Consider the following 23823-nt stretch of genomic DNA (forward strand, 5'->3'; position numbering starts at 1 on the left):
CCAGTATATTCAACACCAAATACTTGTGTTTTACCTACTCCTTTTAAGGTGCCAGGCGTTACAAGGCATATTAAGGTCCTAAAGGCTTATAAAGGTCCTTAGGATAGTGGGTTAGACAGAATGTAAAGAGAATTATAAAAAGTCACAGGTGCCAATAGTTGCTAAGCATTGAATGTATGGGGACAGGTATTATTTCTGCCTGTGGGAGATCTGATAAGGCTTCCAAACAAAGGTGGTAGATACCTTTTCTGCAATCTACAATTCTATGAGTAAAAAAAAATCAGGGCTGGCTGTGGTGGCACATGCCTGTAATCCCTGCAGCTCGGAGCCTGAGGCAAGAGGATGGTGAATTTGAGGTCAGCCTCAGCAACTTAGCAAGGCCCTAAGCAATTCAGTGAGACCCTGTCTCAAAATAAAAAATAAAAAGGGCTTGGACATAGCTCAGAGGTAGAAGGCCCTTGGGGTCAACCCCACCCAGTACCACAAAAGAAAATCATAAATCGGAACTGAGCATTTACTTGAGGGACATTTTACACAGTGAAGAATACAGAGACAGCTGGGCATTCTGCCTGTTGTCTCTGTATTCTTTTGAAGGTGGCTGTGTGGCAGTGAGCTAATGAAGTGGAGAGGAAGGAGATGAGCAGGGTTGAGCGTGCAAGAAGCCACGTATTGTACTGAGACTGCACTCCCTGTCCCTAGGTAAGATAGTTTGGCAAGGTCCAGATGTCGCTCTACCTTATATGTTTTCATCAGTCTGTATTAGAGATCAAGACTGCCCCACTGTGGATGAAAATCTCAGTTGGAAGATCCAGATCAGAAAAACCCTTGGATTTTTGGCAGGTTCGCAGAGCTGATTGTCCTTAGCCAGAGCCAGGTGCTCCGTGTTGGAAAGCCTCGTGTTTCTGGCTTCTCCGAAGGTGAAGGAGTCTCAGCCATGGTGGTTTCTGGTTCTTGTCCATTTTTGCAGAGTTAGCTATGCAAAGGCAGAACTATGTTATGAGATCCGTGTCATAATCAGAACTGAGGAAGAGGGGACAGTAAAAACAGGCCTCTGGCCTTCTCTCCCTCTCTCTTTGTGGTACTGGGGATTGGATCTAGTCTCTCAGGTATGGTAGGCAAGCCCCCTATCACTGAGCTGTATCCCAGCCTGTCTTTTGCCCTTTAAATAGAGAGGGGAAAAAAAATCTATTTTCACCCTAATGGCTGCAAAAGCAACCTGTGGTTAGAGATGTTGTCCATCCTTTGGCACCTGAAATAGCAATGTTAATTTTTTTTTTCTGGATTCTTGAGAGGGGAGTTCATACTCTACTGAAATATGGTTTTAGTGATTTCATAAATAGATAAAATATTTGTATTTGATCTATTTAGTTCCTTTATACCACTCACTTATCCTATTCAGGAAGTTCATGTGGGGGTTCTTGAGCCTTAAAAATGACTGAGGGCTTATTACCTACAGGATGAACTAGTGATGGGAAAGGTCTTAGGGCTTTAGAGAATTGGAGGGATAGAGATCTCAGGTTGGCAGCTTTTCCTCCTAAAGAACGGGTCTGTCTGTCTTAGATTTATTTATATTTTTATTTATTATTTTATTTATTTATTTTTATTATTCTGCTTGCTTTTGGGGCTTATTTAACACTTCTGCCAGTTGTAAAATGAAAAGCAGATTTATTAATTTTTCATAGTAGCCAGTGGTTCAAAAGGACTGGAAAGGAAAGGAAAGAAGGAGAAAGAGGCTAGAACCATTTAGTATGGGAGGATTTAGAAATTATTTATGAGTACATTCCTATCCTATCCTCTTGACCACTAAGAAAGCAGGGAAAAAAATCCTCAGATTTAAAAAGTCCACAATGGACAAAGGATAATTGACTCTTTAGCTAATTCTACCTCCAATATTATGAACTTCATGAATATTCTGTATCCTGACCTTCTCACAATAGTGAACATTTATTGAGCACCTATTATTGTTGGCAAATGTACTGTGCTTTATACGCATTTGTTCATTGAGTCCTCAGTTTGATGAGATGGGTACTGCTCTTGTCCCTCCTTTACAGATGTGGATAGCCAGGCCTACAGAAGCTAAATATTTTTCAGTGAGGTCATTCAGGTAATAAATAAATTGTGAATTATGCACTCCAGCTTGTCTGACCTAGAATTTCTGCTTTTAAAATCTACCTAGGGGCCGGGGGTATAGCTGAGTGATAGAGTGCTTGTCCTGCATGTTTGAGACACAGGATTCAAGCCTGTGTATCTCCATAAACCCAAAACAAAATATATGCCCACAATCCAGAGCCAAGGATGGTGGTGCTCACCTGTAATCCTAGCTACTTGGGAGGCTAATGGAGGAGGGTCATTGGAGACTGTGTGTTTGTGGCCAGCCTGGGAAACGTGGCGAGACCTTGTCTCAAAAACAGATTTTTTAAAAAGCTACCTAGATGGTCATATTGAATATGTCTTATCTTCCCACGTGGACATGACCCAGTAAAAGATAGCTGGAAGCACTAGTGCCTTTGTGGAACCTGTCATTGTAAGAGACACACATTTACCTAAACAATGTTAAATCAAAGATAAGGGATGAGATTAGACAAAGGACACATATTCAATAAGATCTTACAAGATCAGGGTTTACATCTGATACGATCTGATCATCCATCATTACTTCCCACTCCTGGCCCGTGCCAGATGATGTCCGCTTCCCTTGAGAAGTGCCAGCTCTGTCTGGCATGGTGCCACACATGGAGATGACCAAGACCCAGCCTTGTGTACGTGACCTTGGTTTCCTTGGAGGGTGGATGGTGATTAGATAACATTGTTGATGCATAGGTGCCAGATGTGAAGTCAGATAAGAGATATTTCACCCTCACATTTGTTTGGGAAATGCTGTGTCATTAAGGTCAGATATGTTTTTTAAATTGTAAGATTTCTCAGCACTGTTAAGCTATTAGTGTGTGTTGTGAAGCTTAAGAGATGATTACAATTTCAGAAACACTGAAAGCAATTTCTGTTATTGGGTCACTTTCTCAGACTTCCTTTCTTGTATCATATCTTATTCCAGGTGGATTTTATGATTCCTTAAGAAAAATCATTAGGGAGGGCCTAAGAGTTTTAATGTGGACCTAATATTCTTAATTTGGCAATGAGGGGAATAGATATTATTTTTAGCCCCAAATTCTTTTTGTTCATCCTTAAATCACAAGTTTTGCCTGCTAAGAAGGAGATTTTTGTAACAAAAAGGGATATGGAAGTAATTATTGAGGTAAAAGAATCATTAAAGAGCTTGAGGTAGAAAGAGCAGGAAGGATTGATGACACCCTGTCACTAAGGCAGCTTTCATTTCTGCTCTTCTCCCTGCCTTGCTTCCTGGGACCAAGTGGCACTGATGAAATGTCCATCTTCTTAAAGTCTCTGCCACATTCAGCTTGGAGTGAGCAGGGTGCAGTGCAGACGGCAGCTCTGATGTTTCATCTCTGAAACTGCTAACGTTTTAAAGCTCCAACCATAAAAAGCCTGATTCAGTAGACAGTTGAATTTAACAATCGAAATGATTCAGTTGAACCATTACAAAGAAGAATTATTAAAAAGGAATAACAGCCCATCACCAAGTAGCTGGTTATCTTCCTATTCATGTGTGCTATAATTTTTTTTCCAATGTGTGGTTTGGTTTCGCAATGGCTATTTCGAAACAGAAGAATAAACTAAATGTGGATTGTTTTAGGACAAAGGTGACTCTTAAACCCTATTATGCTTATAAAAAGCAAAAGAAAAAAAAGAGAGAGAAATCTTCGGAAGACATGTTTTCAGCAATATCAGCTCTATCAGTGAACCAACTTCAGCATAAAGGATGCCAGGCAGAAAATGAAATGGGCGGGCATTGGATATGACTGTTATCAACAGACATCTCCAGGCTGGCTATGAAGCAGCATCTGTGTGTGTCCTTGCCTTTGTCAGACACGCTGCTTAGAGTCAGGGAGCCAGGCACAAGTCTGAGACCTCAAGCAGCCATGCATGCTGCCGTGGGCTGGGTGTCCAGTGAGTGGACCCATTCGGACCTCTGGCCTCTGCAACTGTAAGACAACAGCTTTTTGTTGTTTTAAGCTACAAAGAAACCGATACAAGGATGCTGAAAAAAGGGACAGAAGAATTGGGGGTCAGCTCCATGGAGAAAGTGGGTCTTGAGCCAGGTATTAAGTACAATAAAGTCAGCTGGGCACAGTGGCACATACCTGTGGTCCCAGCTCTTCAGGAGGTTGAGGGAAGAAGAAGGCTTGAGATGAGGAGTTCAAGGCCAGCCTGGGCACCAGAGCAAGACCCCGTCTCAGAACAACAACAAACATAACAAGAGTAGCAGTAACAATTCGAATTCATGTTCTAGGCACTGAGCTAAGCTTTTTAGTGCCCTTTTAATTCATCTATCCTCCTAGAAACTGAGAAGATAGTGTTCTTCCCCCATGACTCCATGATGTAGGTGGAACGGATCTGAGGCTTAGGTTAAATACCTCGAGTGGCGTTAGTCCCTCCAGCTGGTTGCCCCCTGGCCTTCTCACAGTTGTTATGGAGCGCTTGCAGGACACAGGTCACATGCTGACGGTGTCACTGGCATTGCCTCAGTTACCCCCGTAGGATTTTTAGCAGGTTGTGACTCCTAGTCTTTCTGAGTCCTGGATTGATCTGGCCAGCAGCGTGGCTGGGTCAGTAGAGAAGAGACTGGAACCAGAAAATTCAGTCAGGACACGACAGTCCAGACGAGCTAAGAACCCAAGATGAGGATGGAAACAACGGGCAAGAGAAGGAGGGAACATTCCAGAGACAAGCCGCTGCTTTGTTGGAACCTAAATCTTGCACTGAGAAAACTCTCCTGTCCTCTCACCCCCCTCCCTGTGGTGAGGATGCTGCATTTCAATGAGGTCAGGCACCTTATGATCAGAACGAATGGAAGATGCTGAAAGATGTCACATTGACCAGCAGTGGTCCAAGCCTTTCCACCTGCCCACAGAAACCAGGAAGCAGCCACATAGACTTTTCTGTAATGGCTTCCTTTTTCTCTTGCAGTGGCCACTCTCAGAGAGCCTCTTTAAATTCTTGGCTTTTTCATTCAAGAGAGCAACTGTGTGGTCAACAAGAAGTAGTACATACTTATTGAAAAGCTACCTTTTAAAAGGGCAACAGTCCCAGGCACGGTGGCACACACCTATAATCCCAGTTGCTCGGGAGGCTGAGGCAGGAGGATAGCAAGTTCAAGGCCAGCCTCAGCAACTTAGTGAGACTGTGTCCAAAGGAAAAGAGGGGACTGGGGATGAAGCTCAGTGTTAAAGCTCCCCTGAGCTCAATCCTCAGTACTATGGACCACCCCCCCAAATAAAAACCTACAATATCCTAGTCACTGTGGGAATCTCAAGTAAATAAAAGTCAGTTCAGAAACACCCAAACAAAGGTGTCCAAATGGAATTAGAAAGGGGAGGTGAATAGGTAGTATCAGGAATTTTTGTACAATGAGCATTATTAGCTTATAGATTTTTTCAGTTTTCTCTTCCTAAATAAAAGAATCATTTAAAATTTGTTGAAAAGCCTTTGAAATTCTGATATCAACATGTAAAATTCCACCTGTAGAGAATCAACATTCCTATCTTTTAAGTAGCCATCAAAGTAAGACTCATGTGCCCTGAATATCTTGTGTCATTTAATGGATGGGTTCATTTATTTAATCTGTTTATCACAGGACAACAGGTAAATGTCATTGTTGTAAATACAGACGTGTGTTGCCCAATGATAGGAATATGTCATGAGTAGAAGGAATATACTCTAAAATAATAAAAAGTATAGTAAACACATAAACCAGTAGTAATGGGGTCATTTTTATTAAGTTATTATGTTGTACGTGATTGTACGGGCTGGACTTTTACATGTGTGATAGCACAGTAGGTTTGTTTACACCAACTTCGCCACAAACACGTGGATAACGTATTACACTGTGATGATACTGTGACGGGTACGATGCCGTCAGACAATAGGAATCCATTAAAATCTTATGGGACCTCCATCATATATGTGGTCCACCATTGACCAGAATGTCCTTATGTGGCACCTGACTAATTCCTTTTCAGACTTTATGGAATCTTTAGTTAAGTGATACAAAATAGGTAGGACTGGTCCATGTTTTATTTGATTTATTTATGTTTTAAATTTATTTCAGTGGTAAGGATTAAACCTAGAGTCTCATGCATGCTAGACAAGCACTCTACCACTGAGCTACATTCCCAGCTCTATTTATTTTGTTTTGAGACATGGTCTTGCTGAGTTGCCCAGGCTGGCCTCAAATTTGTGATCCTCCTGTCTCAGCCTCCTGAGTGGCTAGTGCATACACTGTGCCCGGCTGATCTATCTTTAAAAAATAATATGATAAGCCAGGCATGGCAGCACACATCTGTAGTCCCAGCTACTCAGGAGGCTGAGTCAGGAGATCCTCTGAAAGCAGCCAGGTCAATATATCGGGACCCTAAAAAGTCATCTGTGTACTCCCAAACTGGAACTAGACAGTAATGCTTAAGAGTATGCTACAGAATCTCTTCATAGATCGTACTCTTCCTAAATTAGAAAGGCCTCGCTACTCTGACATGAAGTAAAGGACAGATTCCCTTTACCTTACCTCCTCCTTCTGGTGAGTGCACCTTTGTTCATTCATGGAGACTGAGTCTTCCCCGGTTCAAAGAATGAGACCTCTCATGGCTGACTTCAATTAGTAAGGTCAGTCTCTGCCCAATGAGGTTTGATTTTTCTCTTCAGTTAAGTGATCAAAGCCAAGTCATCAAAGCCTGAATACTTACAACAGATTCTAATAAATTCTGAGTTAGCTAGTCTTATTAGTTTTAATCAGAGTAAAAAGATTTTTGTCATCTCTGTTTGAAAGTATGTGTCATATTCTTAGATTCAGAACCCTCATCAGTGGGATCTTTCCAGCCTTTGCCAAAAAGTTGTCCCTTCCAGAGCAGGAACTGTGTCTGTGTAAGAGATGGGACACCTCAATACACAAACATTGTACCCTACATATCTAGATTACTCAGAACCAGAAGTTATCATGAAAGTGTGGATCGTCTGGGGTTCTTGGAGTGTCTGACCTGGAGCAGCTTCCTGTCACTTCCCTAGAGGCTCTTCAGTCACCTGGATGCACCGTGGGACCCCGCCCCCCTCCAGCCCTCCGTGTTCCTGCACTTGCACACACAGGGCCATCAACAGACCTGTGTCAGCTTGGCTTGGTTTTGTCTGTGTTCTGCTCGTAGGGTATTCTTCCACTTCCTCAATTAGCTTTACTAACCCAGAGGCATGGGTGAGTGCAGCAGAGAATGGGGGTGTTTGTCCTGCATGTGTGCGTGCATGTGTGACATCCCAAACCAGCAGGCTTCCATGGTCACCCGGCCGCCTGCCCTCATATTGTAAGAATCACTGCTGGTCTGGAGTGACCTAATCCATCAGGCTCTACCTGGTGGGTCCCCAGAGTTAGTACAGTGTGTACAGTATTTGGCATGTAAACTTGAGAGTTAAGGCATTTTATTTTGTTTTTATTTTTATTATTTTTATTTAGAGACAGGGTCTCACTGAGTTGCTCAGGGCCTCGCTAAGTTGCTGAGGCTGACTTTGAACTCGTGATCCTATTGCCTCCGCCTCCCAAGCTGCTGGGATTATAGGCTGTGCACTGTTTCCCAGATGAGGCATTTTATTTAATAAGTTTTTCATAGAAATGGTGAGCCTTTAAGCTAGTAAGTTATTCACATCTGAATATGCAAAAATTCATAAAGCCCACAAGTGTATTCTCTCGTAATTATTTAAAAATTAGAAACTAAAAAAAGGGAGGAGGGATATTTCTAAAGAGTATTTCATTTGAAATAAACAAAATTCTTACGCTTTGAGTCTAGTGTAAAGTCCAAATGAAATTTCCATATTTGCTATTGATCTGTTCTCATTTTCTGAAGGGGATTTTATCCAAATGTTTTGTTATTGTTGGCAGAAAAGCAAAGCCTGGATCTGCCCTCTGTGATTTGTTTTGCTCAGTCTTGACTTTTTGGACCAAAATACTAACCACTCATTTTTGCCAGAAATTTTGCCTTCCACTGATGTTTTTCTTGACAATTGCACAATATTCTTGGCTATTGTAAAAAATTACCTGGCTTCATATGTAAGTATATAAAATATAAGTATTTTAAAGTGCAAGTATATAGAGCACACAGAAACAACATATAGACTTATGTATATTCAAGCAAAAAGACTCTGCTATCCAGTTAGTTTTATATTTTGAGGGGGAAAAAAATCCAGCCAAGAACATTTGTTCCAATTCGTTTCCCATTGTCAGGAGATAGGGAATGGAAACTATCTAAGTAGTGGATAATTTCCCCTTACCCTCAAATTATCAATTCTTTGAGCTCCTGGGAGTAACATTTTTTAAACATTGCATGTGCTATTTACATAGGAATCTAATACAACACTGAGCCTGGATTTAGAGGACCATGTTTAAAATGTCCTCTAACAGTTCATCAAGTTCTTTTCTTGGATTTTATTCACTAGTTCAAGAGAGAAGTACTGTGGGAAGGCATGTGTATTTTCTTAGAGCAGAAAGTACGAAAATGACGGCAGAATTTCCTGTTTTAACCGAGAATGGAGGAGGGCTGGGAGCTATTTGCTTCCCGCGTGGCTACATTCCAGCTGTGCAGACTGGTCATAGCACATCTGCCAATCAGAATGGGCCCAGGAGGGAAGCCCTTGGATGCTGGGGCTTGTTGACACGCATTGCAGCGTGACTCTGTTTCTCCTTGGCTCTCCTCTGTCACACCACTGTGGAGAGAGTGGGGGAACTTGCTGTTGACTAAATAAACTACAAACCCTGGGTCATAGCCACAGCGAATGACTTTCCAAGCACTTTTAGCTCATCTTTAGCCACAGGTAAGAGTTGTCGCTTTGTTATTTGCAGATAATTGATCTCTCTCCAGTTTCTAGCTTTACTTTTGTTAGCAGAACTACAGGAGTGATTTTTAGAGAAGATTACTCCCAGTATGACCATGACTTTAATACTCAACAAGTGAAAACCGCGATGTTTGAATTTAAGGAAGGGGCCAAACCAAATTAAATTAAAAGTCTTAAATGGCATGGGTAAATCAGTGTGAAGAAATTAGAACTGGAAACGTGAAAATTGTGAGATTGGAGAGCTTCGTATCTAAACAGATGTGTTCTATTGTGAGTCTTCCTGTTTAGTGGTTCCTAAAACAGTGTTTTAATGTGTACTCACTCTTTGGCTTAACATTTTTTTTTAACCCATTCATAAAGAATGGTTACATAGATTTAACTGTGAAAACCCTATTCCTTTTCTTCCTTCTTTCTAGTTTTAGGGAACGTTTACATTGTCCTCTTTCGATGCTCCACCAGCAATAAAAATAGGGGGGAAAAGTTACTTCTGATCTTTACTTTGCTATTAATTAATTAATTAGCATTAATTCTGAAGGTACTATAGGAACCTGTGTTTAGATAATATTCTGTAAGATATATTTAAAAAATAAATTGATGGGCTGGGGATGTGGCTCAAGCGGGTAGCGCGTTCGCCTGGCATGCGTGCGCTGGGGTTTGATCCTCAGCACCACATACAAACAAAGATGCTGTGTCCACCGAAAAAAAAAAAATAAAAATATTAAAATTCTCTCTCTCTCTCTCTCTCTCTCTCTCTCTCTTTAAAAAAATAAAATAAATTGAACATAAAGAACTCTGTCGTCATTTGTATATTATCTTCTGTCGTCAATTTTTCCACACCACTGAGGCCTTTTGCTTCATTTGTTTTTATTTTTAAGCATGTACAGGGGAAGAAGTAGTTGCAATAGTTACTCAGACTCAAAAACAGACAGCTTGCAGATGTTGTTGTTGTTTCTCTTGTATGTGATTATCTTCAGGTTGATTGATGGCACTTTTTAGCAGTCCAGAGAAACACTTGAAAACTTCAAGCAGCTTTGCTCTTACTTGTTACCCTCAAGTGGGATTTCTCACATTTGGGGTGAGATCATTATTTGGGGGGATTGTTCTATGCATCATAGGACACAGTAACATTGTCTCTGGTCTTTACCCATTAGCCTTTCTCCCCAGTGTGACAGCACCCCTACCCCAAAATAAAAATGTTTATAGATAGCATGTTATACCTAACTACTGGTGAAACATGGAAATCAACTTCTGAGATACCCTGGATGGGATGGAGTTAAGGATGAGGCTGTGTTGGTCTCAGTGTATTTGCAGATGTTGTAACTGACGACTCATTTTCCCCTCTCCTCATTCTGTTAGAAGCTTCTGCCAACTATGATTCATGGGATGATTTTTTGGAGCTGAGTAATCTGTGGCTTTTCAGTTTCCTTACTTTCCTTCCTTGGCTAAATCTGTTTGGGTTTTAGCAAAGTGTTTAACACAGCAAAGATCTTTTAAAATGAAATAATACATGTCATGACATTTTTTCAAGCACATGATTTTAACAAACCATAGAAGTTTTTCTGCCTGTCCTTCCTGGATCCTGTCCACCTTCTCTTCCCTGGCAAGTCTTCCACCCTGATGAGGAGCACCATGTAGGGAGGGCGTGGCCACCTGAGCAATCCTTTGTGAAATCTGATGTCAGGGCAGCTGATGTTTAAAAACATCTTCCAGTGGTTCCTAAAGAGCATTTGACTTATAATTGTCTTCTTTCCTTACAGATCGCAACGAACGAAATAAACCAGAGCACCGTTCTGCCAGGTATGAATCTATGGTCTTTAACTCTTCTGTGTATTTGAAAAACATTGTTTAGAGGCAACACAATTGTCCCTTTTAGGGTTACTGTATATTGGAATCTTCTGTGACATTCAGAAAAGCTTTACAAGGGAAATGTTGTTCACTCTCTGAATAAATATTCTTTATAAAATTACCTCCTGAAAGACGTGTGTTACTTTGAGAATTCCTATCAGTGACAGATTATTTTATTCTTATTTCCTTCCTTTTCTGACTTGTTTTCCTGTCCTCTCTTTAATCACAATGTATATTACTGTTTTTCTGACTATAAAACTATTATGGTCTCAATTGTAGAAATTTATAAAATATTTTTTAAAAAACATGCAAAAATATCTAGCCTGCCTTCTATCAACTAGAGATGGCCATCTACTGCTAATATTTTATTGTATTTCTTTCTAGACTTAGGGGTGTGTGTGTGTGTGTGTGTGCCTGTACGTATATATTCAAATGAATTCTCTTAAGTTCTTCTTAGGTAATTTCAAATGGCCAGGGGATTACATCACATAAGACTCTGACCTACACTGAGTGTCAGTCCCACCCCCCACCCCCGCCGAGACCAGCACTGAAGAATATTCCTAAAAATCTTTTTCAACTTTTGAAAGTAGAAAGCTGTCTTGATATTCTTTCCTAAGCAAGACAGACAGAACTTTTTAACCTAGTTTTATGAAAGATTATAATTTTCTAATATTAATTCCTCCTTATTCTATCACTTTCTCTTTGCCCTTTATGTGGTGGGGACTGATGAAAGGGTGATAATAGATTGATTCATTAGGTTGCTTGGTATAACACAAACCCTGATGCTCTTTCAAGAGATCAAATCCTAGAATGTTTAGACTTCAGGGAATAAAGATATAAAATCTCTGAAAACTCAATTACTTAGCATAGAAATGCATTTTGCAGAAATTGTCAATCATTATAAGTCAGTGAGACCTAGTTGGGAGAAGAATATACCTGCATATTTAGCATCTGGACTGATTTTTTTTCCAGATATAATTTATATATGTTAAATTTTACTCTTGATGTTGCCCTATGAGTTTTTTTTTTAAAGAGAAAGAGAGAGAGAGAGAATTTTTTAATATTTATTTTTAAGTTTTTGGTGGACACAACATCTTTATTTTATTGTTATGTGGTGCTGAGGATCGAACCCAGCGCCCCGCACATGCCAGGCAAGAGCGCGCTACCGCTTGAGCCACATCCCCAGCACTGCCTGTGAGTTTTGATAGACATATCAATCATGTGTTTACTACCACAATCATAAAAGAGTTTGCAAGATTGATTTTTTAAAAACAATTTTAAAGAAATAATTTTAAAAGGCAGCCTAAGAAGACATTAACAGCATGCGTAACTATGAATGACATGAAGTTGGAAGGGTTAAAAAAGTTCAGATGATAAAACCATGATTCATTAGTGTTTAATATAAACACTTTGAAACACCAGTGGAACATAAATAGATGGAGGAAATGTAACTTAAGCAACATGTTGAAAAAAATCTTGATTTTTGTCAATTAATTCATCAATCAATTCACCTCCCAAGTGGGTTTGGAGGCAATCATAAAAATCTTGATTCCTCAAATCAGTATAAACTCCCAAGTGGTTTATACTGATTTGATTACATTGGAAGAAGTATAATGCCTGGTATAAAACAAGTGGTAACTCTAGGCCACACTCACTGTTGATATTCTATCCAATCCTGGGGCCACAAGACCTTGCAAAATCACAGTGTACAGGAGCAGCTACATTGATGTCCATGGGGAACTTAAACAAAACAGCGTCCCACAGCTAGTCCCAGAGAGTCTATTCAATTCATTAAGTCTGGAGTGCATTCTCGAATTGCACAGGTCCCCCAGTGATTCTGAAGCAGAGCTGGGTTGCAGACCTCTCTGGTCAAGAGAGTAGCAGCCAATGTTAGGGCAGGGAAAATGATGGAAAAGAGTCATGGAAAAGTCAACTAAATTATAGGGAGTCTGGGTCGAAGAATTGAGAAAATTTAGCCTAGATGTGGAAGTTCTGGGAGGTATTTGAGACAGAAGTGGTGATTGGCTTCAGATACCTGGGGCCTGGTCACGGAGGAGACTGAAGAATTGTTCTACATCTGGCACTTTGAGTAATAGCTGATTTCAGGTCTGGGGCAGGGAAAGTACACAATGAGGCTGGACTCCTAGCTGAGATAGGAAGTTAGGTGCTCAGCTAATGGGCTCTTGCCAAAAAAGACATAGGCCATAGCTTCCAGAGACTTCATTAGGTTGCGAATGTGGCTTAGTGGTAGAATGCTTGCCTATCATGCATGAGGCCCTGGGTTGGATCCCAGAGCACCCAATAAATAAATAAAAAGGGGTTGGGGAGAAAGAGACTTCCACCAGTCAAATTTGGGACAATTTCAGATTCAAAAACAAGATGATAATGGTTAAAATATGTTTTTAAAAATCCATGTAGAATGAATGATAGATTTTTAGAATATCATCATTCTGCAATTCTCAGTGTCATTGTTGGTAGGTGAGGGTCATCAATGGCAGCTAACCCTACTATAAAGATTTGTTGGGGAGGGGCTGGCGACGTAGCTTAGGCAAAGGCCTGGCCTAGTATGTGCAGGACCCTGGGTTCCATCTCCAACTCAAAACAGATTAAAAAAAAAAAAAAAAAAACAAAGAGTTGTTGGGGGCGGGCTTTAGAAGTTTACCCCATAGTTTAGTTTTTAATCACAAAATCAGGACATTTACTTTTTTAATGGGTAGAGGTAGTGTCACCACTTTAATCCAGTGGTCAACTTGTTAATCCTCACTTGTGAGATGGCGTGGCCCTGTGAGCCTATAGAAGATGCAGTCAGCGGTGCACACAGAAGCACATGTGTAGTAGTCCCAGCCAGCACAAAAAGGATACCTTGAAAAACACAGAAAGGCTAGGGGAATATTATAGATTGAGACAGATCAAAGAGCCAGGTGTGTTGGTGCATGCCTGTAGTCCTGGGTACTAGGAAGCCTGAGGCAGGAGCATGGCAACTTTGAGACCAGCCTGGTCAATTTAGATGAAACCCTGACTTGGAATAAAAAACAATAGGGGCACCTTGGGTGATAGGGCACCTTGGGTGATTGAGCATCCTTGGGTTTAATTCCCAGTATGGAAATGGGGCATGGCGGGGCAGAGAGACACTGATAACCAAATTCAGTATGCATATTTTTTTAAAATCTGGAAATTTGGAAAATTCCAAATTTAAAAGAATTGTAGGGAGAGCAATTAGGAAATTTTAAATAGGAAATCTGTTTTAGATCCTATTTATTAGCATCATTCTGAGGTATAGAATAGGCATATCCTTCTTAGAAGATAGATGCAGAGGAAGGGGAGAAACAGATGAAGATACAACTGTGGGGAAATATTAGTAGCTGGTTAATAGAAGACTAAATCATGTAGGTGTTTATTGTAGTGTTTCTTCAACTTTTCTGAAGACTTGAAAATTTTAGAGTCCAAAGTAGCAATGAAGGGGCTGGGGTTGTGGCACAGCGGTAGAGCTCTCGCCTCACATGTGTGAGACCCTGGGTTTGATCCTCAGCACCACATAAAAATAAATAAACAAAATAAAGATATTGTGCCCATTTATAACTAAACAAATATTTTTTAAAAAAACTATATTAAAAAAGGTAGCAATGAAGAGAATTGTTCAGTGATATTCCTGCCAGTCCCAGAGGGCCGAATGCGTGTCTGTGGGTGGCACATGGAAGAGGGTGGACTTCTGCACACTGTGAGGAAGAATTTCCTGTTAGAAGTGATCAGAGAAGCAATGGTGACTCTGTGAGCTAATCCTGTCAAGGAAAGCCAAACATGCTGGCACTGGGGAAAATAGATTCCTGCATGGCTAAGTCATTGTTCTGGGTGGCCCGATCCCCTTCCTTACTTAGTAGCCAATAAATATTTGGGGAGGAGGGGGCTATCCTGGCTTCCGAAAGAATAGAAAATGGGGAAGCATTCCCAGCTTCTTGAGCAACCATTATTTTGGATTTACACTCCTAATCTCTTGAGAGTCTATTTACACGGAAGTTAAGATCCAGGTCTTTACATTTCTATTTCAGGCTATGCTGTGGTACTCTTGAGGGTGTTTGGAAAGTATTCTGATTATTCTTTGCTCTCTCATTTATACAGTCAAGTTCTCTGGTTTGGGTCACCCTAGCACTTGGTCCACAAGAGAAACTTAACGAATAATTGTTTGTTGAATTAATGAATGCCAACCAGAGGAAGGAAAATGTCAGTATTTTTCCCTCGCAAATTGGAAAGAACCCAACCCTGAGAAGCTTGCCCACGACTGTTCTTGAATTTGTTTGTGACAGCAAGGAGTAATGCCTTGTAAGAAAGGAGAAATGTCTTTTCAAAAGAGGGCTGTTTTCCATCTAGGGTACCTGCTGAGTCTGGCAGGGGCCTGCTCTTCTGGCACCCTGAGCCAGGCAGACGGCCCCTCCAGGCTAGCAGCTCCTCCAGCAGATGAATACCTACTTCATCCTCAAAGCAGAAAGGAGAAAATTTAAACACAGAGTCACTTAATTTTGGATTGTTTTTTTGGCTCTCCTCAGACCACTGAGCAACAAGAATGATGGGCTCAAAGCCCAGCAAGGATGAGAGAAAGGCATTTCTCTTGTGTGTGTTTTTACAAGGCCAAACACTCCTATAGCTCTCCCAGCGAGAGGTGAATAAATTGGAGATGTCTGCCTGTTCTTTGATTTCAGTGCTGAAATAAGAAGGAAACATAACTCTTGTCATGTTAAAGGAAGGGTTTTGATTATGTTTAGACCAACACTTAAGACCCCTGAGCTAAACAGTACTGTGGAAGCAGTTCTAAGAGTCTTGATGGGTATCTTTTGATGGCTTCGTTTTGATATTGATTTTTTTTTAATCCTTGTTGTTGATTGACCAATGTGGAAGTCAGAAGTATCTGAATTCTTCTTGTCTAACCTTACAGTTTAAATAAAACATACCACAAGTCTGAAGTAATGAGTTAAAGAAAATAAGACACATTTCTTTACTGTGATACCACTCAGAACCTTTGATACTCTAAAGTATTTTATAAAGCTCCAAGCGAGAGCGATACTGTACATCAATTTAAAAATTTATTTGAGTTTGTAACTTCCCTTCTCAGATGTAGCTATTAATAACATCTAGAAGAAAGTGCCACGGAGCAGCAGTTTGGGAACCTAATTAGAGAGGAAGGAGAGCTAAAGATAATAACAAATGTTAAGTCCTGTGGTGATCCGTGCCATGAATAGAAAATTAGGAACTCTTTTTATCACCCCGTGAGCAATAAATAATAGATCTCAATAAGTTATAGGGTCTGAATAATGAGCTACTTCATCTCAAATGTTTTATCTGCTACAGGAAAATAATTTACAGCGGCAAAAAGGGAAGGTAGTGAAGCAAAGAATCTTAAATCTGTTTCTCAAAAAATGATCATTTGAATCTTGGTGTCCCTAAAGCCTTTTAAAAACCACCTGTCATCATCCTTGATACCCATTCATAAAATTTAATAGAATTTCATTACAAATCACAAAAATGTAAAAAGGAAAAAAAAAAGAAAAGAAAGAGAGACTCAAGAAAGTGATTCTAAAATTCGAGCAAACATAGCCAAGGCCATTTTGAAGACTAAGAAGGGCTGGAAGGTAGACTCTAGTAAGTAATTAAGACAGTGTTTTGTAGCAAACAGAAAAATAGGTCACCAGAATAGAAAAAATGAGCCCACAAACAGTAGAATATATCTAATTCTGTATTATCTGATATAATAGAGGTGGCCTTATAGATTAGTGAGGGAAATGACTATTATAGCAACAAATGGTGCTGGAACAATTAATTGTCCATGTTTTCAAAAATCTACATGGACCTGGGAGTAATGGCACACATCTGTAATCCCAGCTACTTGGGAGGCTTAAGCAGGAGGATTGCAACTTCAGGGACTTGTCTCAAAATATAAAAAGAATTGGGGATGAAGCTTAGTGGTAGAGTGCCCCCTGGGTTTAGTCCCCAGTAGTAACAGAAGAAAAAATAAAATCTACATGGAGTTTGTTTCGTTATGATGTAAGAGTCAAAAAACACGAAAATAAAGAGGTTAAATGAAAACATTTAGAAGGAATGTATTGAATATCTTTAGGACTTTAGAGTAGGGAATGAGCTCTTAAAGCTCAACAAGTACAAACCATAAAGTAAAAGATTAATGTATTTTGATAGAGAATTTAAAATTTAGATACATGAATATATCCAAAACATGTAAAAAGGAAATGGTGACCATGTCATGCATATAAGCAACAAAGGTTAGTGTTTAAAATGAAAAAAAAAAATACATTTCAGGAAGAAAAAAAATGTCAAACGGCTCAGTAAAACATGGGCGGGGTGTACTCAAAAGTAGCCATTAGTAGTAAGGCATGTTCTGGGCTGGGGATGTAGCCTAGGGGTAGGGTATGTGAGTAGCGTGCAGATGCCCTGGGTTCACGTCCCAGCAAAGAACAGATATGTGCCAGCATGATAATGAGACTCCATCTCACTTCCATTGGGGTGGCATGGAAATCTCAATGATTGATGATACCAGGTATTTAGTTGAGTGTAATTTGTTACAACACTAAGGAAGACTTTTCAGGATCATAGAGTGTTTACAGGGACCACTGCAATGGAATTGTGCCCTGGCGGAGGGAGAGTGGGCTCAGCTCTGAATACAGCATGGACCAGTGGGCATTTACAAAGAGCAGGGGGTGGAAAACTACCAAGAGGAAACTTCCAGGGTGAAGGGAATTCTACCCAAACCAATCTAACAGGCTTCTTGCTGAAGACGGGCCAGGGTGACCAGACATAGCAGGTAGGACAGAGGTGGCAGTTCTGAAGAACATGCTCCGATATAGAGGGTGCTTGCTAAAATGACTTTGTGTTGTTTTCTAAAACTGGATTTTACTAGGAGGTGCACAGATGGGCCTAGGAAAAGGTTCAGGAACCTGACTCAGGTTTGGCCAAGAGGAGAATCTTGGGTCAGTTTAGAATAGCACTGTTTGGATTAAGGAATCTACCACTATGTATGATAACAGATGAATCTCAGCAATATAATTTTGGATGATAAAATGCAAGCTGTAGAAGGATAAGAACAGTGTAATGCCATTTGTCTGAAGCAGAGGTCAGCAAATGGGCCCTATCTGGCCTGCCACATTTCTAAGCAGAATTTTGTAGGAACTCAGCCACGCCCGGTTGTTTGCATATTATCTGTGGCTGCTTTCACAACATAGTCGCAGATTTGCTACAAACAGGGACCATATGGCAAAACACAATATGTTGCTGACTGTGTATTTTTTATGAGATTATCTGTATGTAATAAAAGTATAAAAAGATGCACGGAAATAACAAATGCAAACTTAGGATATTGATCATCAAAGAAATGGATCAGGAAAGAGTACACAGGGAGCTTCAGGTATGTCTGTACTGCTTTACTTCTTAAGCTAAGAGTTATGGTTTTGGATATGAAATGTCCCCCAAGAGCTCATGTGTGAGACAATGTAAGAAAGTTCAGAGGACAAATGATTGGGTAGTGAGAGTCTTAAACCAATCAGTGAATTAATCCCTGATGTGATTAATTGAATGGTAACTGGAGGCAGGTGGGGTGTGGCTGGAGGAACTGGTTAATTGGGGGCGTTGATATGGGGTATATATTTTATATCTGGAGCTGGAGTCTCTCTCTCTCTCTGCTTCTTGACCACCATGATGTGAGCTGCTTCCCTCTGCCACACTCTTCTGCCATGATGTTCTGCCTCACCTTGAGCCCTGAGGAATGGAGCCGGCCTTCTCTATACTAAGACCTCTGAAACTGTGAGCCCTCACATAAACTTTTCCTCCTCTACAGTTGTGCTGGTCAGATCCTTTACTCACAGCAGCAAAAAAGCTGACTAAAACACTAAGCAATGGGCTTTGCAATATTATCTATTTTTTTCTTAATTCTGAAAATGTTCTTTTTTTTTTTTTTTTCTTAAGAGGACCTCAGGAAGACCTTTATGAATCCTTTGGCACCAATAAAGATGTTTTACAGAACATGACAATGAAATTGAGTAAAGTCTATTTCTGAAAAAGGGAAATAAAAAGGAAGAAATAGCCAAGAATGTTCAGAAACACACAATTAAACACTTGTGTTAGTCAGTTTTCCATTACTGTGGCAAAATACCTGACATAAAACAACTTAAAGGAGGGAAGGGTTATTTTGGTTCATGGTTTCAGAAAGTTCAGTCCATCGTTGGCTGACTCCATTGCTTTTAGGTAGAGCAGAGCTGCTCACTTCATGGCAGCCAGGAAGCAGAGAGAGGTTAGGGACAAATATACCCTTCTAATTTATGTCCCCAGTGACCCACCTCTTCCAATTAGGCCCCACATTCAAAAGTTCCCACCACCTCCCAATAGTGCCACAGAGACTTTAGGGGACATTCAGACCCAAACTATAACATAACTTTTCCCACTTCGCCCCTACTCAAAGATCTTTTTCCTGTGTTATCCTTTGTTACTGCAAGAACCCTCTTGCTCTGTGCATTTTGATCTCTCTTTGCCATTTCAGAGTTATATAAGTAACACATGACAACATTTTCAACAGTATAAAAATATGTGCTACCCGTCTTTAATCCCATAGGTAACTGTTAGAGAGTCTGGTGGTTCTGTCTGTTCTAGTGAATTCTCTATGTGTATGCGTACTATATATTTAGAATGAACAGGGATGTACATATGTGGATTGTGTTTGCATAATAACACACTCATTTCCACCAACTTATCTTTTTCACTTTATGTATTTGGGGTTTACTATGTCAATTTCCACTTCATTATTTTTCTGACAACTACATGAATTTTTTCAGCGTAGCTATATTGTAATTCATTTATCCAGTCCCTAATTGATGGCACTTAGGTTGTTTCCAATTCATTACAGTTAGAAATGTTGCTGCAATAAACATCTTTATGTTCATATTTTTGTGTATAAGTGTGTATGAAAACCTTCAGTGTTTCTTCCAAGGGAGATTTTTTGGGAAGTTTCTCTTCTCATTCATCATTACTTTTAAGTTTTAAAATTTTATATCTGTTTTCTTCCCAGTTTTCAGCTTCATGATAGCATGGTACTGTTTCAGGTTTAGTAGGGCCCATGACAAAGCCCCTCCCCACAATGTAGCCAGAATGATCATCCCACTCAGGGATCAAACTCAACATGAAGCATGTGTGTAGCACATAGTTGAGTGCGCTCAGAATGAAGAGTTGGTGATGTTCAACTCATAGCACTAACCTTTTCATTAAGAATGTAAAGGGATCTTGGTTCTCTGCATTGGTAACCTGCTGTTGATATTATAAAGATGTGGAGGATTTTAATTTGGCACTTTTCCATCATCATATTAGGGCTTTAAATAGAATAGCTAAAAGCAAGAGATTTAACTTGTTTTGCCTCTCCTCCTTTGTAAATATGTCTATTAAAATGTCGTGCTCAGTTGGGCTTTGTTTAACTACTGCAATTCTGCAGCATTTCCCTGCCCATATGTTTCGATTCCTATACCTCCATAAACCATAGCTTGAGTGTAATTACTTTCTGACATTGTGTTTTGTAAGCTATAAGAGAAACATTACTTTTGCCATAGCAGCTGTAATGCTGTAAACAAGGTGAAAAATTAAAATGTATACAGATTTTGTGAGGGGAAAAATTGTTTTGCATTGGGAGATGTGAAAGGATTATTAGCATTTTATGTAATCCTACGGAGAATATATATATTACATATAATCATGTTTCCATCGTGGTTTTGAGAATGTGACTTTAGCTTTTCCCCCTGGTGTGATGGGAGTGAAAATGAAGCTTTTGTATGGGTAATTGAAAAGTTTTTTCAGCTGGCCTAACACTGCCCTTGGTCTTAGTGTGAGGTTTCTCTAAGGTTGCTGGAAATTAAACTATCAGCAGGCAATTGGCTCTGGATCAGCAACTGGTCCTGTATTTATTACTTTTGCTCAAGATGGGCGTGGCCGTCTTGAGGGGTGTGGCCATCTTGAGAGACGTGGCATCTTGAGATGGGAGTGGCCACCCATTTCTCAGCAGTCCAGGGAGCACATCAAACTTTGGCTCTTAGATTTTTTTCCTCTTAATTCTTTCCTCTCTTTTCCTGGGGTTATAGTTTATATTTGATCTTTACCTTTCTGCAGTATAATTAGAAACTGTTATTACAGTTCTATAAAATTTATATTAAAAAGAGAACTTTGTGTATATCTTTATGATTCTCAGTCTCTCCTTAGGTAATGGTTTTACTCCAATTAATAAATATTCTTGTATAACTGCACTTTAAGTTTTTATTTAAGTGTTTCTCCTAACTAGCAAAGCATATACCACATTCTTCAAATATTTTGGTTAGAACTATAGACCACAAAAGCATACTAATTTCTGGAAGAGTCTTAATCTGGACAGAATTGTGTAAAAACCCATTCAGGAGTCCACTTCCCTATTATCTCATTAACTATAAACTGCTGTTGTTTGGAAATTGGTTGTCCTTGTAGACGAAAACCTTCTCAAAACCGGAAATCAGGCCTGCCCTGAGAATCTAATTTCAGGACTGGGAGCTTCCTTATGGATTAGCAACTCCTCTACATAACAGATCAGAGCGTTTGTGTCTGCCCTAGTGACAAATTTTTGTCATTTCTGATCTCAGTTCAGTGATGGGCCAGCTCTCCAGAGATGTCAAAGGCATCCCCCCCCCGTACAGCGAAAACTAGAGCAGCCTCTCAAGAGGGACTCTGTTATGTGAGTCGTCTGGGATTGAGATTGAGAGTTGGTACTCTTTGATAATCAAGAAAATAAAATAGAAGCAAAGTGTGGACTGTCTTGAAGGCTTCAGGGTAATAGTGTGTCCAAAGGACAAACATCCCCTCCATTGCAAACCTGTTTTCCCAAGGTACTGCCGTCCTTGGCAGCCGCTAGACGGGGATGACAGGCAGGATGTAAAGTGTATCACCACCTACTGCCAGCAGTTTCTCTAATAGATTCTGCAGAGAAACTCCAGGTCAAAAACGTCCTGAGAAAGTGAACTCTACTCTTCAATTTTCTTTCTTTCTTTCTGTTTTTTTTTTTTTGGTACTGGCGATTGAACTCGGGGTACTCGACCACTGAGCCACATCCCCAGCCATATTTTGTATTTTAAGATGCTTGTATGCAGATGATCCCCAACTTACGAAGATTCAACTTACAATTCTTGACTTTACAGAGGTGTAAAAGCATAGTCATACAGCCATTCTGTCTTTCACTCTCTGTATAGTAGTCAGTATATTACATGAGCTATTCAACACTGTATTATAAAGCAGGCTTTGTGTTAGATGATTTTGCCCCGCTGTGGGCTAAGGTACGTGTTCTGAGCGAGTTGAGGGTTGGCTAGGTCAGGGATCTTTGGTAGGTTAGATGTTTTCATGTGCATTTTGACTTGCCATGAGCTTACTGGGATGTAATTCTATCATAGGTCAAGGACCATCTGTACTACCAAAGTACCTTAGTAAAAGGTGTCATCCTTGCCATATAGCATTCTTTGAAGATCTTTCTTTTTCACTATATTACTTACAGATGTATCAAAAGAAAATAATCAATAAGAACAATGGTGCCATTGTAATTCCAGTGGCTTGGGAGGCTGAGGCAGGAGGCTCACGACTTCAAAGCCAGCCTCAGCAATGGCAAGGCACTTAGCAACTCATTGAGACCCTGTCTCCAAATAAAATACAAAATAGGGATGGGGATATGGCTCAGAGGTTGAGTGTCCCTGAGTTCAATCCCCGGTACCAAAAAAAAAAAAAAAAAAAAAGAGAAAGAGAGAGAGAGAGTGAGTGTGGAGTGCCAGAGTGCTTGCCTATCACATGCAAGACCTAGGTTCAGCCCCAGCACCAAAACCAAAAAATTAACATGTCTTTCAGTTTATTAATCTTTATGTTGGAGTGTGTTAACTGTGACCCATTTTTGTAATTTTTATTTCAGGCCCACAAACAATACCTTCCATCTGGGTCTTGTACTAATCCACAACCTCAGGAGCCATCTGAGGGCATTCAGTAATTAGGTCACCTGGATCAGAGGCATAGACACCACTGCATAACCCTTTAGCCTGTATTTAATATCAAAACTGTCTGTGCTTTAATTGGAGAACTTTTAGGTTGACCCAAAATAAATGTTAAAAAAAAAAAAAAACCTCTCAGGTCATGCCCAAGTTTGGAGACCTTTTTAGGGCATTTTGAAATGGATTTTTAAAAAAATAATATTTATTGCTGTTTAGGCTCTGCCCTTATTGGTAGAATCATTCCAAGAGGCTGTGGACTAGAGTGTGATGTGTCCAGGTTCAGGTACTGAGCTGTTTAAATATGAATATCAGCTTCACCAGATAGGAATTGTGTTCCCTTGAGCACATTTCTTCATCTTTCTTTACCTCAGTTTCCTCATCTAGAAATGGGGCTAATTATAGTACCTGTCTCTTAGGGTTATTACAATAATTATTTAGTTGCCCTGTCAAAGAAACAGAATCAGTAGTAGGTGTGTATTAAGAGAGTTACGGCAGGGAATAATGATTATAGGGGCTGACCAGGCAGGTTGGAGATCCATAGGGCAGGCCACCAGGAAGGGAGGATGTTGCTCTCCTGCACACACTGAAGCTGCTATCCACAGGTGGAATTTCTTTGCATTGGGGAAGTGTCACCTCTGCTCTTAAGCCTTTTCAACTCATTAAATCATGCCCATCCAGATTTTTCTGGGATAATCTCTGGAACTTAAATCAACTGATGATGGCCTCTTAACTACCTTTGTAGTGGTATGTTAATTAGCCATTACCTAACTATATGGGGACTATAGCCTAGCCAGAAAATTGAACAGAATCATTTCTTTGGACTTCAGGTAAGTCTACTAAACCCACTTTGAAGTGAATTTCAGTGTCCTCTCTGCTTTTCAAGGTCAGGGATCTTTAAGTCTTCATAATCCAGAAGTTCTTTGTGACAGATGTTTGATATATTTTAGTTTTGTCATAAGTAACTGTACAGTTGTTATTTGTGGTCCTAAATGGTTATCTCTACTTG

At 40.1% G+C, this 23823-nt stretch overlaps 1 protein-coding gene across 6 annotated transcripts in view; it reads left to right on the forward strand.

Annotated features, from left to right (window-relative positions):
- Sh3d19 (SH3 domain containing 19) overlaps positions 1-23823 on the forward strand; it is a 181970-nt gene that overhangs the window by 76736 nt on the left and 81411 nt on the right. For 3 of the 6 annotated variants that reach the window (XM_058583919.1, XM_058583918.1, XM_058583921.1), the window contains exon 2: positions 10704-10743. In XM_058583919.1, the coding sequence (XP_058439902.1) occupies positions 10704-10743 (40 nt within the window). Of the gene's footprint in view, positions 1-8748; positions 8926-10703; positions 10744-23823 lie in introns of those variants that run through there. The other 3 variants (XM_058583922.1, XM_058583925.1, XM_058583924.1) reach the window with 3 other exon arrangements.

Source organism: Marmota monax, unplaced genomic scaffold (genome assembly GCF_021218885.2).
Source record: "Marmota monax isolate L192 unplaced genomic scaffold, Marmota_monax_Labrador192_F-V1.1 WCK01_AAM20220418_F8-fsc00002, whole genome shotgun sequence".
NCBI lineage: Eukaryota > Metazoa > Chordata > Mammalia > Rodentia > Sciuridae > Marmota > Marmota monax.